Source organism: Acyrthosiphon pisum, chromosome X (assembly GCF_005508785.2).
Source record: "Acyrthosiphon pisum isolate AL4f chromosome X, pea_aphid_22Mar2018_4r6ur, whole genome shotgun sequence".
In the NCBI taxonomy this organism is placed as follows: domain Eukaryota; kingdom Metazoa; phylum Arthropoda; class Insecta; order Hemiptera; family Aphididae; genus Acyrthosiphon; species Acyrthosiphon pisum.
In genome coordinates, this window is record NC_042493.1 from 84,567,153 (window position 1) to 84,581,839 (window position 14,687).

The 14,687-nt window shown below is 30.3% G+C and overlaps 2 protein-coding genes across 2 annotated transcripts in view; both read left to right on the forward strand.

The window, feature by feature from the left end:
• Window positions 1-13,361, forward strand: part of LOC100162544 (17-beta-hydroxysteroid dehydrogenase 13) — a 16,235-nt gene extending 2,874 nt beyond the window's left edge. The window contains exons 2-7 of the mRNA XM_001952286.5: window positions 2,606-2,757; window positions 3,578-3,919; window positions 10,305-10,434; window positions 10,697-10,817; window positions 11,770-11,889; window positions 12,903-13,361. Of these exons, the coding sequence (XP_001952321.2) occupies window positions 2,606-2,757; window positions 3,578-3,919; window positions 10,305-10,434; window positions 10,697-10,817; window positions 11,770-11,889; window positions 12,903-12,969 (932 nt within the window). The 3' untranslated portion in view covers window positions 12,970-13,361. The remainder of the gene's footprint in view (window positions 1-2,605; window positions 2,758-3,577; window positions 3,920-10,304; window positions 10,435-10,696; window positions 10,818-11,769; window positions 11,890-12,902) is intronic.
• Window positions 13,362-14,440: 1,079 nt separating this feature from the next.
• Window positions 14,441-14,687, forward strand: part of LOC100571173 — a 1,527-nt gene continuing 1,280 nt past the window's right edge. Inside the window, exon 1 of the mRNA XM_003243427.3 lies at window positions 14,441-14,533. Coding sequence (XP_003243475.1) covers window positions 14,441-14,533 — 93 coding nt within the window. The remainder of the gene's footprint in view (window positions 14,534-14,687) is intronic.

Below are 14,687 nucleotides of genomic sequence, written 5' to 3' on the forward strand. Positions count from 1 at the left end.
CTGGCCCTATAGGTATATAATAATATGTACGCATATAACACCATAGTATAGGTACCAGAAAGTTTTGCATCACTTCGAATCTAAAACCTTAATAATAAAAGTCGTTTAATAAGTCATTACTTATCGAATGATAAAAAGTTTTAATGAACATGGATATTTTAGGTATATTATGTTGTATCAACTGCAGTAAATACAATTATATTTTTTTATATAAGGTAATCTTTCTGTATGTTTTCCAAACATTTAATAGGAAAATTAGTATATTTTATACATAATATATTTTGTACTTGGCATAAATAAATAAACACATAACAATAAATGCTTCAGTAGATATGTGGATTATAATTTTTATTCTTGCTAAAACGAATACCAAATGAAAATAATGTAAAAAAGAATACGACGTACCTATACCATGGTTATTGGTTAAGCAACACGTTTACTAACGGATGATGTACTTCGTGCTAATTTATTTTTTACACTTAGTTCAATTTACAATATTCATATTTAAAAAGAGAAAATGGCTCAAAAATGCATAACAAAATATTTGAAACGAAAATAGAAATTATCGATGACGTGATGTCGAAAATAAGGGAATTGCAATACAATTTTAACGCATTTAGAGATAGATATAATTGATATATTTTAGTATATGGTATAAGTAGGTACCTATAAATAATATAAACGATAAACAATTTAAAAATAGACAGTTAAATAATAAATATGAAAGTATTATTTAATAATTTTATTATTATTATTATTAATAAATATATTTCCTGTATAATCCTTAGAATTTAATTAATTTAAGTATACCTACTTCATAACGTGTACTAGTACTTTTATACTTTTACAATACATTTTAATTAATTTATTTATTTATACATTTTATTAATCATTTAGTATACGCATAATATGTGTATAGTATAGGTGTGTATAAAATGTAATATTATGTTTGTTTAAACTGTCATTAATTTACCATAGGTAAACTATACTGTGGTTCACGGGATTTTAGTCACACTCTTTACTATTTATTGTACGAATGTAACTACTGCGTTTTTTATTGCCAATAGTAATCGTTTTAAATTGGTTTTTTTTAATTACCGTTTAAAGTTAGCCCGATGATAAAATAGATAGGTATGTACCTAAATGTACAATAGCAGTGCGTGATGCTACTGTATTGATTATTGAAAACATACATAGGTAAGCTATAAATATATAAACATTAGGTATAAAAGTCATTAAGTATAATCAATTCGACGGGAGAAAAGGTAAATTTAGTTTTCATTTATTTTTAAAATGTTAGGTAGGTACGTATTATGTGGTGTTTTTTTTTTTGTAAAGGTCGGACCCCGGAGGATTGGGTCCAATGCCGTTAGATAGATCGCCAATCGTATAAGGAGGAAGTATATATACACATTTAAGACCATCAGTACGTCCCCGAGGCCTATCCCGAGAGACTTTAACTTTTAATTTTCAAACAGTAACCGGCTCTGGGCCTGGTCTGCAACTACATATAATATGGTAGTAACCAGTAAATGTTCAAAATACACTATTCTAATTTCTATTTTCACAATATCGTTGAAACGAATAAAAAACGATTCCCATGGGGTTATCGAGAAATATATATTCATATATTGTTGTTTGGCACGGATGCCCGCATATACCCGATGACGTTCTGCGAGTTCTAACGGGGAGATGGACGTCTTTTTATCCCCAGTCGTATTGCAACAAACCCTCTATTCAGATTTCCTTCATGTATAAAAGTCCTAAAACTTTTCCCCCGGCTCAACCCTAGGTTATATGTGTCATTTCTGATACATGTAAAGCCTATATATACACACATAACGTAGGTATACACAATATGACGGCTTGATTCTGTGTACGCATTACCTCCATACCACATGCCTCACTTTGCAACTGATATACATACGTTTATCCAATCACGTTTGAGTACCGATAACTATATAGAATATAGATCACTTGATACCAGCTACGTCTACACTGAAGATTTCTCAAATTACATTTTTAAGTTTACACTATACATGTTACAATACCACATAATATGTTTAATGACATAACCTATACTCCAATACTTGTGTTATTACTCACTAGTCATTATACCTACTTCTTGATCTGTGGAGTACGTATATAATAGATATAGCTGGTATTATACATTATTGGTTAACTCTACACAATTTCATCACTTATAATTATTTAACTCATACAATTTTTATAAAACTTATATAATATTTAACTAAAAAATATCTAGTAAGTAACTCTTAAAAAAAAATATGTTATTATATATAATATGTATTCAACAATATAAGCATTTAAACAGAATATAGTTAGATTGGTCTGTCAAAATGCACTTGGTTAAAAACATTTTTTAACATAATATTCTATAAAAGATAATATTAGTAATAGATACTCGTACAATCAAACCACTGACATAATAAGCTGTACCTAATCATTATTCTTTAATAAAATAATCAAACCATTTAACATTTAAAACTTAAGGATAAACAAGGCCAAAACCAACAAATATAACCTTTAGTCTTGTAATAACACTAAATAAAGACAAAAGATTTTAAATGTTTTTGTTTTTCAGGAGAACCGACACCTTCAAACATTGTATTGGACTATTTACCAATGATCACGAAAGTTGTTGTAGGAATCCTTCATTCAATATATGCATTTATCAATCTAGCATTTCTCAGCATATATCCAGTAGAAAAATCTTTAAAAGATAAAGTTGTACTCGTAAGTATATGCAATTCAAAACATAGGTAATAATTTTAATTATTGACTAATGACTAGGTAGTTTATGACTTATAATACTTATAATAATATAGTAGGTATATATTACTAGATAATGCACTGTACAGTACTTAAAATTGTATCCCAATTATCTACTTTTAACTGTAATTATTAATTAATATAAAATATACCAGTAACTCATAACTCTATAGCTGTATGTTATACATACAATAATATTTTGTTTTATTTAAGTATACTTTTAAGTTTTAAACATTTAAATTAAATTAATTAAAAGTTGAATTTTTTTACCAATACTTATTAAAATCACAATGTATGCCACGGACGGACAAGTTTATTATGTTTAATATTTTATAATTTGTTTTTCTATTAAAAATACTCCTCTATACTTTTTATAACATTTAGGTGGTTGATGACAGTTTTATATAATTATTAATAACTATAATATGTAAATAATTTAATAATATATGTTTATGCGTCTATATAAATATAATGTATTAATTTTTTTTATCATTAAAAACTCATAATTTCTGTAATTGTACATAGGTATAATAGGTAGATAGTATAAAACGGAAGTGAAATATTTTTTAAATCCTTCGATGAGTATTAGTTATATCGGACAGTAGTCATTAGTATGTATAGCCGTACAAATTTTGGCGAGAAAAACGCATAAGTAACTTGCTCGGTTTTACAGAACAAGCATAGCCATTACAATTTAATGTATATATCTACATGCTTTTAAGAGTGATTTTGAAAATTTCGCGATTGAATCTGTTGACAAATGTATTAAAACGTGGTCCACCAGGTGACGGGTGCCGGCAGGGGACTTGGTCGGGAGATGAGCTACCTGCTGGCCAAGGAGGGTGCAAAAGTGGTGTGCGTGGACATAAACGCGGAAGGCGTCAAGGAAACGGCGGACGTGATCAACGGCGGCCGGACGGGCATGGACGCGGGAGCCGACTTTTATACGACCAACGTAGCCGAACCGAGCCAGGTGAACGAATTGGCCAAGGCGGTGGAAGAGAAATGGGGCAAGGTGGACGTGCTGATCAACAACGCTGGCATTGTGGCCAGTGCACCGTTGATGGACACCACTGATGAACAAATCAAGCGCATGATCGACGTCAACCTGGTTTCACACTTTTGGGTGAGCGCCATCACATAAAAAGAAACATATTTAACAGACCACCCCCCCCCCACCCCCCAACATAAATTTCATCTTCCCTCAAATGTATTTACTGTACATTTAGTAAGTATAGATAGTATAGATATTATCAATACACATTATTTAAAAAAATAAACCATTCGTTCAAATATATGAAAAAATACAACGAGACAACGTATTCACATAATGACACAAATGACAAAATATTACATAGGTAGAGTATGCAAAATTAAATGAAAAATGAGAATTTACAATTAATTACGTTGAAAACGCAGCAATTACATTAAATGCAATATTGCGGTGGACTCGTGGTCGAAAACGTAGGTAGCATAGATACGGGAAGTACGTAGATAGATAGGTAGGTAGGTACTTCGGTAATTATATTTGTCATTAGTGCCCAAAGACAATTTTATTATTATTTAACTATTATTATTGCCGAGTCGCACGAAACTGTTAAATTAAATCGTTTTAACGCGAGCCGTTTCACAAATGGCACAGTGGATATATATAATAATATGTGTGTGTGTAATACGTCAGTCCATGCAGTTATAGGCTCGTACAACTATAATAGTTTCATGGGTCATTACTTATATTAGGGTACCCACGTGATATAGTGTGCGATGCGCCAGGTTCAAAGGCTCATTATTCTATATTGCCCACAATCGTGATGACCCTGATCATTTTTTGTTAGTGCTTTTAAAACCAAACAATGTTCAAGTACCAACCTACTTACCTATATGTACCTAAATTTTTCTTTGAAACGCAATCGGATATTTAACTAAATATACTGTTATATACCTCTTATAGTCATCGATATTTAAAATAATAAACTCATATAAGCTCATCAACAACGTGTTACGTGTACCAGGTGTCCAGACTCCAGGTACCTGTAACACATCGAAAATTGGTACGTATTATTATAGCCGTATAGTTACAATAATTGTCGTCTACAGATAGGTAAACGTATATTTTCAACACCACGTTTATATTATTATGTAAGTAACTTTAATAAAATCGTATCCCACAAACACGAACTCTACGATGATAATAATATGATGAATCGTCCATGGACCACCGTTTAAACGCACACTATATATTGTATCATAATAATATTATTATGACCCATCGTTAGTTATTGTAAAACGATAATAGCACATAGGTACACTATATTATAAAGACATAAAGTGCGTTTGTAATCATTGTAGGTGGCGATTGTAATGTGATACTCGCACTTAGTTTTTATGAGATGACTAGCAATATTGTTTTAAATTGAAAACCACACGCGTGTACCTGTATAAAAAATCTGGTGTGATAATATTATAATTATTCGCGATGTTTAATGTCCACATTCGATGAGATTTCTTTTTTGATTTTATTACTTGAACACGTGTAAGTTTATAGCAGATGACAGGTATCTATAGTCTCATCGCTCATGGGTGTACTGCCTGCAGTTATCTATATGCAGCTATAATTAACAAACTCGTATTTTTAGCCTCTAAACGTGGCAAGCCATTAAAATAGTCACGGTCATTGGTTCACAAATTCAATTAAATATATTTTACGTAAAAGTCAAATCAGTACCGTAGCCAGGATTTTTTTTCGGGGGGGGCTTATCAACTTTTACACATTTACACATTTAAGACATACTAACACAGATAGATAGCTGAAAAGTGTTAATACTTATAGGTACAGTGGCGTGCTCAGGGGGGAGGAGGTTAGGGGTTATATCCCCTCCTCCTATTGTCTTTTTTTGCCGACCTATAGAAAACCACTTATTAGTTATTACAACTGTTTAGAGTCATTCATTTTTTATTAATTATTAATTTTATTCGTTGAGTCAACAAGCTTGAAATTTAATATGAGGCTCTTAATATATTCTTACAAAAGCAGTTGAAAAATATATAAATACAGTCACAATTTTTTTTTATAAGTATTTAGTTCGAATTTTGACCAATTACGAAAAAAATCACGAAAATGTGCAAATTATTTTGAGTTAGAAATTCATAAAAAATTTTATTTTTAAATCTAACCATCTAGGATTTGATAATTTAATACAAGATTCCTCATAAGTTTGTCTACTTTTATCAACAAAAAAAATGTTTACCAGAAAGTCAAATTAAATTTTTATTGGCGTTTGATAAGTTCAAATTTTAATATCATTGGATATTCACTCGATTTCTCATGTTGCGATTTTCTTATATTGTATTTTTTTTTTATAAAATATATAACAATATATTTTTATTTGTTTTGTCAAAAAGCATGAAAATATAATACACAGCCCCTAATATATTTTTACAATAGCAATTGAAAAATATTAAAAATACATATGCCTAATTTTTTTTATAAATATTTAAAGTTTTAATTTCGACAAAATGTATCAAACTTAAAATTTAAAATGCGGGTAAATGGATGTCACTCTGCTGTATAGTAGGTTACAAGTGGGACAATGTATAATGGATTGTATTAAACTTGAATTCAATGATATATGATAATTAGTATCCAGAATAAAAAAATAAATAAAAACATTAGCTTCTAAAATGATTTAGTAGTTAAAAATGTACCTATATATTATATTAATAACAACAATATAAATATAATATACTGCAGTATCTTAGGCTGCCAAACCGTCTCTGCTCAGAACCGTTTTTTGCACACATGATATTATATATCATTGAATTTAAATTAATGTCATCCAATTGTAGCCTACAGCAGAACGACTTCCACTTATCCACTTTCTTTTGTTTATTTTTTAAAAAAAGGTGTCTCCCCCCATTTAAAATTCCTGGGCATGCCACTGTATAGGTAGTACATTTTTTAATATTTTAAATACAATATAAGACTTTTTGAGCGACTATGATAGACCATAAAAATTTTTTTTTAATTTTCTTAACAATTCGGGGGGGGAGGTACAGCCCCTCAGCCCCCCGGCTACGCCACTGAGTCAAATGCGCCTACTGCACTGTATATTATACGCAACGTGTATAATATCATCTGCTAATATACAATAATAATAATATTAATGTTGATGTAGTGAAACCTCTGTTTACGGACACACCGCCTTATAGGCTATAGCGGACATTTATTAATTCCCTGTGGTGTCCGCTATAGAGAGGTTTCACTGTTGTAATAATATAATATGTATTATGTACCCGGGAAGTGTTTAATCCTAACGGGCTCGTATAAAGTTTAACAGCACGTTTGAGGAGGAGTCTACACATACCTGCACCACATAGGAAGTATATTCTATATTTATACATAGGCACATATACCCTTGCAACCTTTGCTTATATTATATATAAACATACATATTATAATATATACAGGATGTAACGCGAACGAATAGAAACCCGTATAGAGAAGAAAATCGACGTATATATACTTAAAAAAAAATGACATCATATTATCTCGGAACATTACGTGGAACGTGGTAAATATACATGGGGCGTTCCATTAAATTTACATTTCGAATGTAACACGTGACGTCCAAAACATAATAATAATATGTAAAACTCCCGCAACTGCAGTAAAAACGTACCCACAGGAATATGATAAAAGCTCGCGAAACGGAAACGCTTACGAGCTCATTGCCGTAGAAACAAAACCACTATATATTATATATAATATACAGGTATCATCCGGGTGTATTTAAATCCCAATGGTCGCATTCGAAACACACTCGGAAAATAAGTCTCGACATTGCTCATAAAAGTATACGGTTTCCCGTAATTTTGAATATGGGGTCGTAAAATAAAACCACGCGTCTCCGGTGCGATAACTTTCGGACACGACTTTCGGAACGAAATGTTACATATATATATATAGGTACCTACCTATTATATCCTATTATATTAAAACGCGCGTTTAGAACCGTCGTTAAAATATCTATCGGTGCAAAACGATTCGACTACGTCCTGCTGCGTGTACGAGTAAAAATAATGGTACCTATGTAGCCGAGACTAGGTATAATAGATTTAGGTATAGGTACGCTTCCCTCCCCCCAAGCCGCACCAACGATGATTTTACTGTAGGTGCGAGTGAATATTAATCTCGGCAACGCGTTATACCTGCCACCATCATAATAAAGTCACTGTACTGCGTGCAAATGCTACATAAATTACAAATTATTAGTAAGTATATAGGATTTTTGTTTCTTTTAGTTCATGATTAAATCAGACATATCGGGGAACTAAGCGAGTTCATTTAGCCATATAATAGTAGATTTCATATGTATCTCGTCATTGACTATTGAGTACCATTGTAAAGTGTGAAGGATGCCTCATAATTCATATTATGAAAATTTGAACCCAACGATAATAGTCATTGCAAACGAAAAACGATTCTGACAACAATCTATAAAGTTATTCTTACGAATAATAATTTTTTTCTAATAGGTATAATACTGTATTACTGTAGGTAGTAGGTAATACATGGTAGGATGGACTTATTTTTTACCAAAACGTCACATAAGTATTAAGGTATATTATGTAATACTTATTATATTACTTAATATTATTTTTTTTTAACTTATGAGTAAATACTGACGTACCGTAGAATGGTGTGAATAAATTAATAGCTTCATTACTTAAATGGCTTAAAATTAGACTAAATATTTTGAAAATTATATTGTGTAAAAAATAATAATACCTATACGTATATTGTATATATATATAACGGCGAAACATTTAAAGTTCCTAAGTTTTTGGATTACAACAAAATAACTAAAAGAACCTTTTATTAAATTGTCAAGCTTTTTAACACAAATTTTAAACACGCAATTTAAAAAAAAATAAAGAGTTGAAAATGTATTATGTCAACAGTTCAAAAAAATCCAAAATATTTTGAAAGTGTAACCATCAAATATCAAGTCTAAAAAATGTTAACATAAATATTTAGTGAACATTTTAAGAATATTGTCTTAATACCTATAGTTTGATTCAATTTACTACTAGAAACTACCCTAGATTTTGAAGATTTGATCATTATTACTGATGTAAGAGGTGACATCAGATACAAAAGATAGCACATAGTACATACTCACATCATTGTAAAACCAATAGGTTCACTCATCACTCCGTTCAGAATTTAAGAAGCGGGGGAGTAACTCTGCTATAAAGTAGATGTTGAGTACTCGAGAGTTCGAGACTCAAGTGTAGGTCATCATTGGGTAGGCCACTTAATAATAAATGAGTAAAATGTTTGATTCAATAATAAATCATTGTATAAGAAAAAAAATATTTCCTGTGGTAGAACCAAATTGATATTTTTACTGCTCAACTCAGAATCTAAAATCTTAAACAAATAATTACAATAAAAACTTAAGCAACAATTATAATATTGTATAGGTACATCAATAGATGTTAAATAGTTTTATATATAGGTAACTTAATGTACCTAAACTTTTATAGTTTATACTCATTAAACTCATCCATTTCCTTGGTACTTTAAGTGGGCAATAGCTCACCCTTGCCCTCCTGTATAAATATACGCCATTAATCACCGTATTTAAATTTGATAAGTTTGGCCTTTATGCTAAGACAGTAAGACTATCGGAGACGGGTAAACTTCCAGGTCGGGACTCGGGGTACCATAAAGTAATAGATTTAGATATGTTCGAAAAAATTAAATGTAGATACCTACTATTATGGTAGTAATAATTTTTTTTATGTATGCAACTATATTTAAAGTTAGAATACAATTTTTTTAAAAAAAACTAACTACCTAGTTATGTATTTAAGTTACTTAAGAAATATAGTAACTTATTGTAAGTTTATAAGTTTGTCGAATAAAACACCAAAAAGTTACCAAAAAGTTAGAAAAAAGTTTTGTAGGTACCTACTACAAAACCATTGTAATTTAAATAGGTATACATAATTATTATTTAAACCAGAATTAAATTATAGTCACATATATGATCCAATGATGAAATATTTAAAATGTGTATGATATTAAATTAATTTACATAAAACATTGATTAGGTAGGTATATTTTAATAAAAGTGTTGATTCGAAATTTTTAATTTGAGCTGTTAGCTATTATAGGTAGCTGAAATGCACAATTTTTACGGTGATTTCGAATAATATACATTTATATCGAATTTTAACCCTGCAGTAGTGCAGTCGTCCAGTTTTGTTCTCGTCACGTTTGCTATGTCGGGCACGCTATCGGAATCCAATAACATATAATATTATGTATGTGCGATGTGCCTAGGTATATCTATACATATCACGCCCATAATTGCCTTTCGATCGTTCGAACTGTATAGCCACCCCTTTCCTCCGTTAGTTATGCACCTCGTGTTTAAACCATCGCTACATCGCTTTGCCTAGGCAATAACATAGGTATTTTGCCTTTTTTTTTATATTTGCAGATGGTACGCGCCTTTTTGCCGGCCATGAGGAAGCGCAACGAAGGCCACATCGTTGCCACGTCCTCGGTGGCCGCGTTCACGTGTGCGGCCAACATCGTACCTTACGCAGCTACCAAATACGGTGTCACGGGTAAGACGTCAATCATGCCTAAGTCTTAAATAGTTAAATACAAACCTATACATCACCTAATTTATGTGATATATTGATATATTCATTACATCTATTACATTTAATTACAAATGAGCATTTGGATTTATGATCGAATCGATTAATGGTTTTTTTTATATATTTAATAATATAAAACAAGAAAGCTAAGCTAGGATACCTATACTCTGTATTGTTATAATTTATTGTGCATATTATAATTAACGTTTTTTGGTCGTATCTGCAGGTCTGATGGCTAGTCTCAGAGAAGAACTCAGGGCCAACCCGTCGAACAACATAAAAACCACAACGATCCATCCGTTCTTTTTGGACTCTGCCCCGATAAACGTCAAACACTGGGATGTCAAGTGAGTAAAATATGATATATTATTATATATTTATATGCCTGCAACTATATACAGCAGAGTGCTAAAATTACAGTTTTATTGTTTATTTGAATTGGAAATATTACTCAATCGTACTATATGTACTATATCGTACTGTACGTACTATATATAAGACCACATTCATATATAAGTATATAACTATATAATTATCCAGTACCGTAGAAAGAGGGGGGGGGGGCACTGCAGCACTGGGGAATTTTTTTTATGACTATGGTATCATATAAAGTAACAAGTTAAGTATTCTAATTCTTCAGAAACTAGAAAAAAAAATTAAGTGTCCCGCCAAAAAAAAAAATCTCTTACGGCACTGTAAGTATTACTTAATCCTCAACTACGTCTAATGGCTCTTTTTTGGCGCTCTGATGTTTGAACCCGTATTAACCCGATACAAAAAAAAACACCCGAAATGATGACAAATCCCAATAAGCACACTACACAGCTGATAATATATTACAGCAAATAAAATGATTGTTATAAAATAATGGTAATAAGTACGAAGTGACTGGTGATGACTTATGACAATAATATAGTAACTAAATTTTTTTGTTCTGAGAACATTATTATTTATTTACAATTTACACCAGATATCTCGGAAAAATTTTGATTATCGCCAAAGAAAACACCTGCAATTATCATGTACCAATTTCTAAATTTCTAATAGGTACCCGAATCAATATAAATAACCCGATATATAATATTGGCTATTTCAAATGATAAATAAATAATAGCTAAGTTATACCTACTAAATTTATCTTAGTTTTTAAAAATTTTATTTTCATAATAACCTACATTTTAATTGAGATTTTGTAAGGTAGAATCACGAAGACTAGAATATTAATAATATATTTAATATTCTAGTTTTCATGGGTATAACAATATTCTAATCGAAGCTAACTTTGTATTGTTCGTAAAGATCGACGTTGCCAATCGTTTCGATTCCTCAAGTTGCTCGTGCAGCAATTCAAGGAATTAAAAGAGAAGACGTCGTTGTAACCGTTCCAGAAATACTGAGACTGATCATGCAAATACTATGGTAAGTAAATTACGTTTAGACATTAATAATATAAAATAATATGATGTATCAACAAGTTGACTGCCACAATATTATATTATATAATATTAATATTGTTCTCAAACACCCTAAAGTACCAATTGGGTAGCTCACTGGTTTTGCCACGTACGCCACAGTCTTATTAGACGGACGTCCACTCAAGCCACGAGGTTTTTTTTTTATGGTGATCAATAATGGTGATCAGGGACGTAATTTATATTTTTAAAAATGATTACCAAAACAGGTAAGTACCTAGGTATATACCAAATATGACAGTCAACTTGCGAAATAGTTGAGTAAGAGGCCCGGCCTAGATAATAATATTATTATATGTCAGTAGATACCAAAATTAAAAATTACATTTTAGATACTTAATAAACGTGGTACATAGCAAAGTAAATAGGTACCTAAGTAGGTAATAAATTCATATACCTAACCGTGCAATATTTAACTTTTTTACATTTACTCAAAAACTCCAAATTACTGAACCTAATAATTTGACACTTTGTCATACCTAAGTAAATAGCCTTCTATTTTTGTTCCATTCACGATTATTAGAAAGGCTTCATAAAACTATAAAAGTAAGAAAGTCCCAAAATATTGGGTAAAATAAAACATCGTACAATTTTAAGTTCTTCATCGGTTGTCAATGGGCAATTCAATCAAAAAAGTATAGGTAAATGTTAATAGAAACTATAATTTAATGAATATTGGCTACTTATACGTTGTCTTAATGTATAAATTATATTACTTGTTGAAAACTAATGAAAAATAATTAACATCGGCCAATCAATTTTCATTTTTTTTAGTACACCTATCGTCATAAATTACATTTAAAATGTTTTTTTTTAACCTGTAGTCTGTAAGTAATTAATTAATATTGCATAACATATTGCGAGTTTTATATTGTACCACATAGGTACTAAGTAGATTCCTAAATATGATTTCTATAAAATTACTAAATATTAAATATTACTTAATTATTTTTTTTTCAGGATTGTGCCTCAGAAATCGGCAGATTATTGGCGAGACGCTTTTAGTTCAAAAATCAATTCAGCATAATTTTCTTTAATTATAAATTATTAAATTGAATTACTTAAAAGTTAAAATATTTATTATATTATGTACCTATGTTAATTTTAATTTTAGACCTCATACAATTTGTTTATCAAATGTTAGTACTTGAATGCATTATGATTATATACTATAAGTAGGTATATAACTAAAGGAAAAGGAAACTACAAATATTTGTAATTTCTAGTAAGTAGATATAGGTACCTACTGTAGTTTCAATTAAAAATTTCAAAATTCAATTCAGTTCTCAGTTTATTTATTTCAATGAGTAAATATTTAATAATATTAAATTTATAGTACCTATTTATTTACTCACTATCATTATATTTTAAACAACAATGTATATAGTTAAATACTAAAATTAATTTATAAAATATTATTAACGGTTGTTTTTTTATTTCTTATACCAAACACCTTTGATCATGAATAAAGTACCTGCAGACAACTTATTATAGTTATATAGGTACCTATTCTGCTATAACAAATTTGCATAGTATAATATACAGCCATATTGGTGATATTGTACTGATATATTATAGTAAGCAGGTAACAACATATTGTAATGATTAAAAACGGTAGCACTTTAATATGAACACTGTTCAGACTTTCAGACTGTTCAGTGTGTCAGTGCCTATATCAGTGGTTAGCAAACATTTTAAATTCAAAGGATGAATGTTTTGCAGCTCAAAAATAGGTTGGTAATAACTAGGGCTTGGATTTAAATGCCCTAAAAATATAAAAAAAAAATGCCCTTTCAAAAAATGCATTATTTACTATATAAATTCAAATTATTATTAAAAAATTAATAAAAAATGAAATTATACGTCTTGCATTACCTACATTATGAAATGTATCCACGAAGTCGATCCAAACATGGCATCTTTAATAGTTTACTTTAGGCATTTTAATTTTAATCTTTGTTTTGTTTATACAAATATAAAATGCTAATTAAATAATATACGTACAATTTGTAACATGTGAAATACACCTGCAGAAGGTATTTTCGACGTAATACGCAGCATGACTAAAATCGTCAGACAATTGGCCATACGCACCACCGATAATATATTATTATCGCTCGATAAGAAAATTCTCCGATAAAATCGGCTAATTGGATGGTGGACAAAGATTATCTAATTTAAAACCGGATTACCGGATGTTAAATAAGTTAAAATAGTTCAAAATGAAAATAATTTATATTAGTATATTACGTAGTACAATACTACTATGTAATACCTAATTATATATCAATCATGAGGTCAATTTTTTTAGTCATAATACGAGAAATAGGTCAGAAATATCCTAAACAATTAAAAAATGCATTAAAACGTAAAAAAATGCCCTTAAAAGAAAAAATACGGTAAAAATTCAAAAAAGCCTCAAAAAATTGTTGTGGTTAGAGCGCGAAGTACTTAAAACATATTTGTAGAAAGCATCGCGTAAGATATCACAAAAAAAGATGCAAATATTTAGTGTTTCATTCTTGCCGATTCCTGCTCCCGGAATTCCTACTCAAACGCCACCCCCTCAAAATCAAAAAAAATTGGGTGGGGTGGGTAAACGTTTCTCCGGCCCCATCCATGATCCGGAATTATTTTTTCAAATTTTTCCAACTCCAAAATTTAGTGCTCAATACCTGTCGATTCCTTCCACCACTCCCGGAATTCCTGCTCAAAATTAAAAACTCTTGGTGGGGTGGGGGAAAC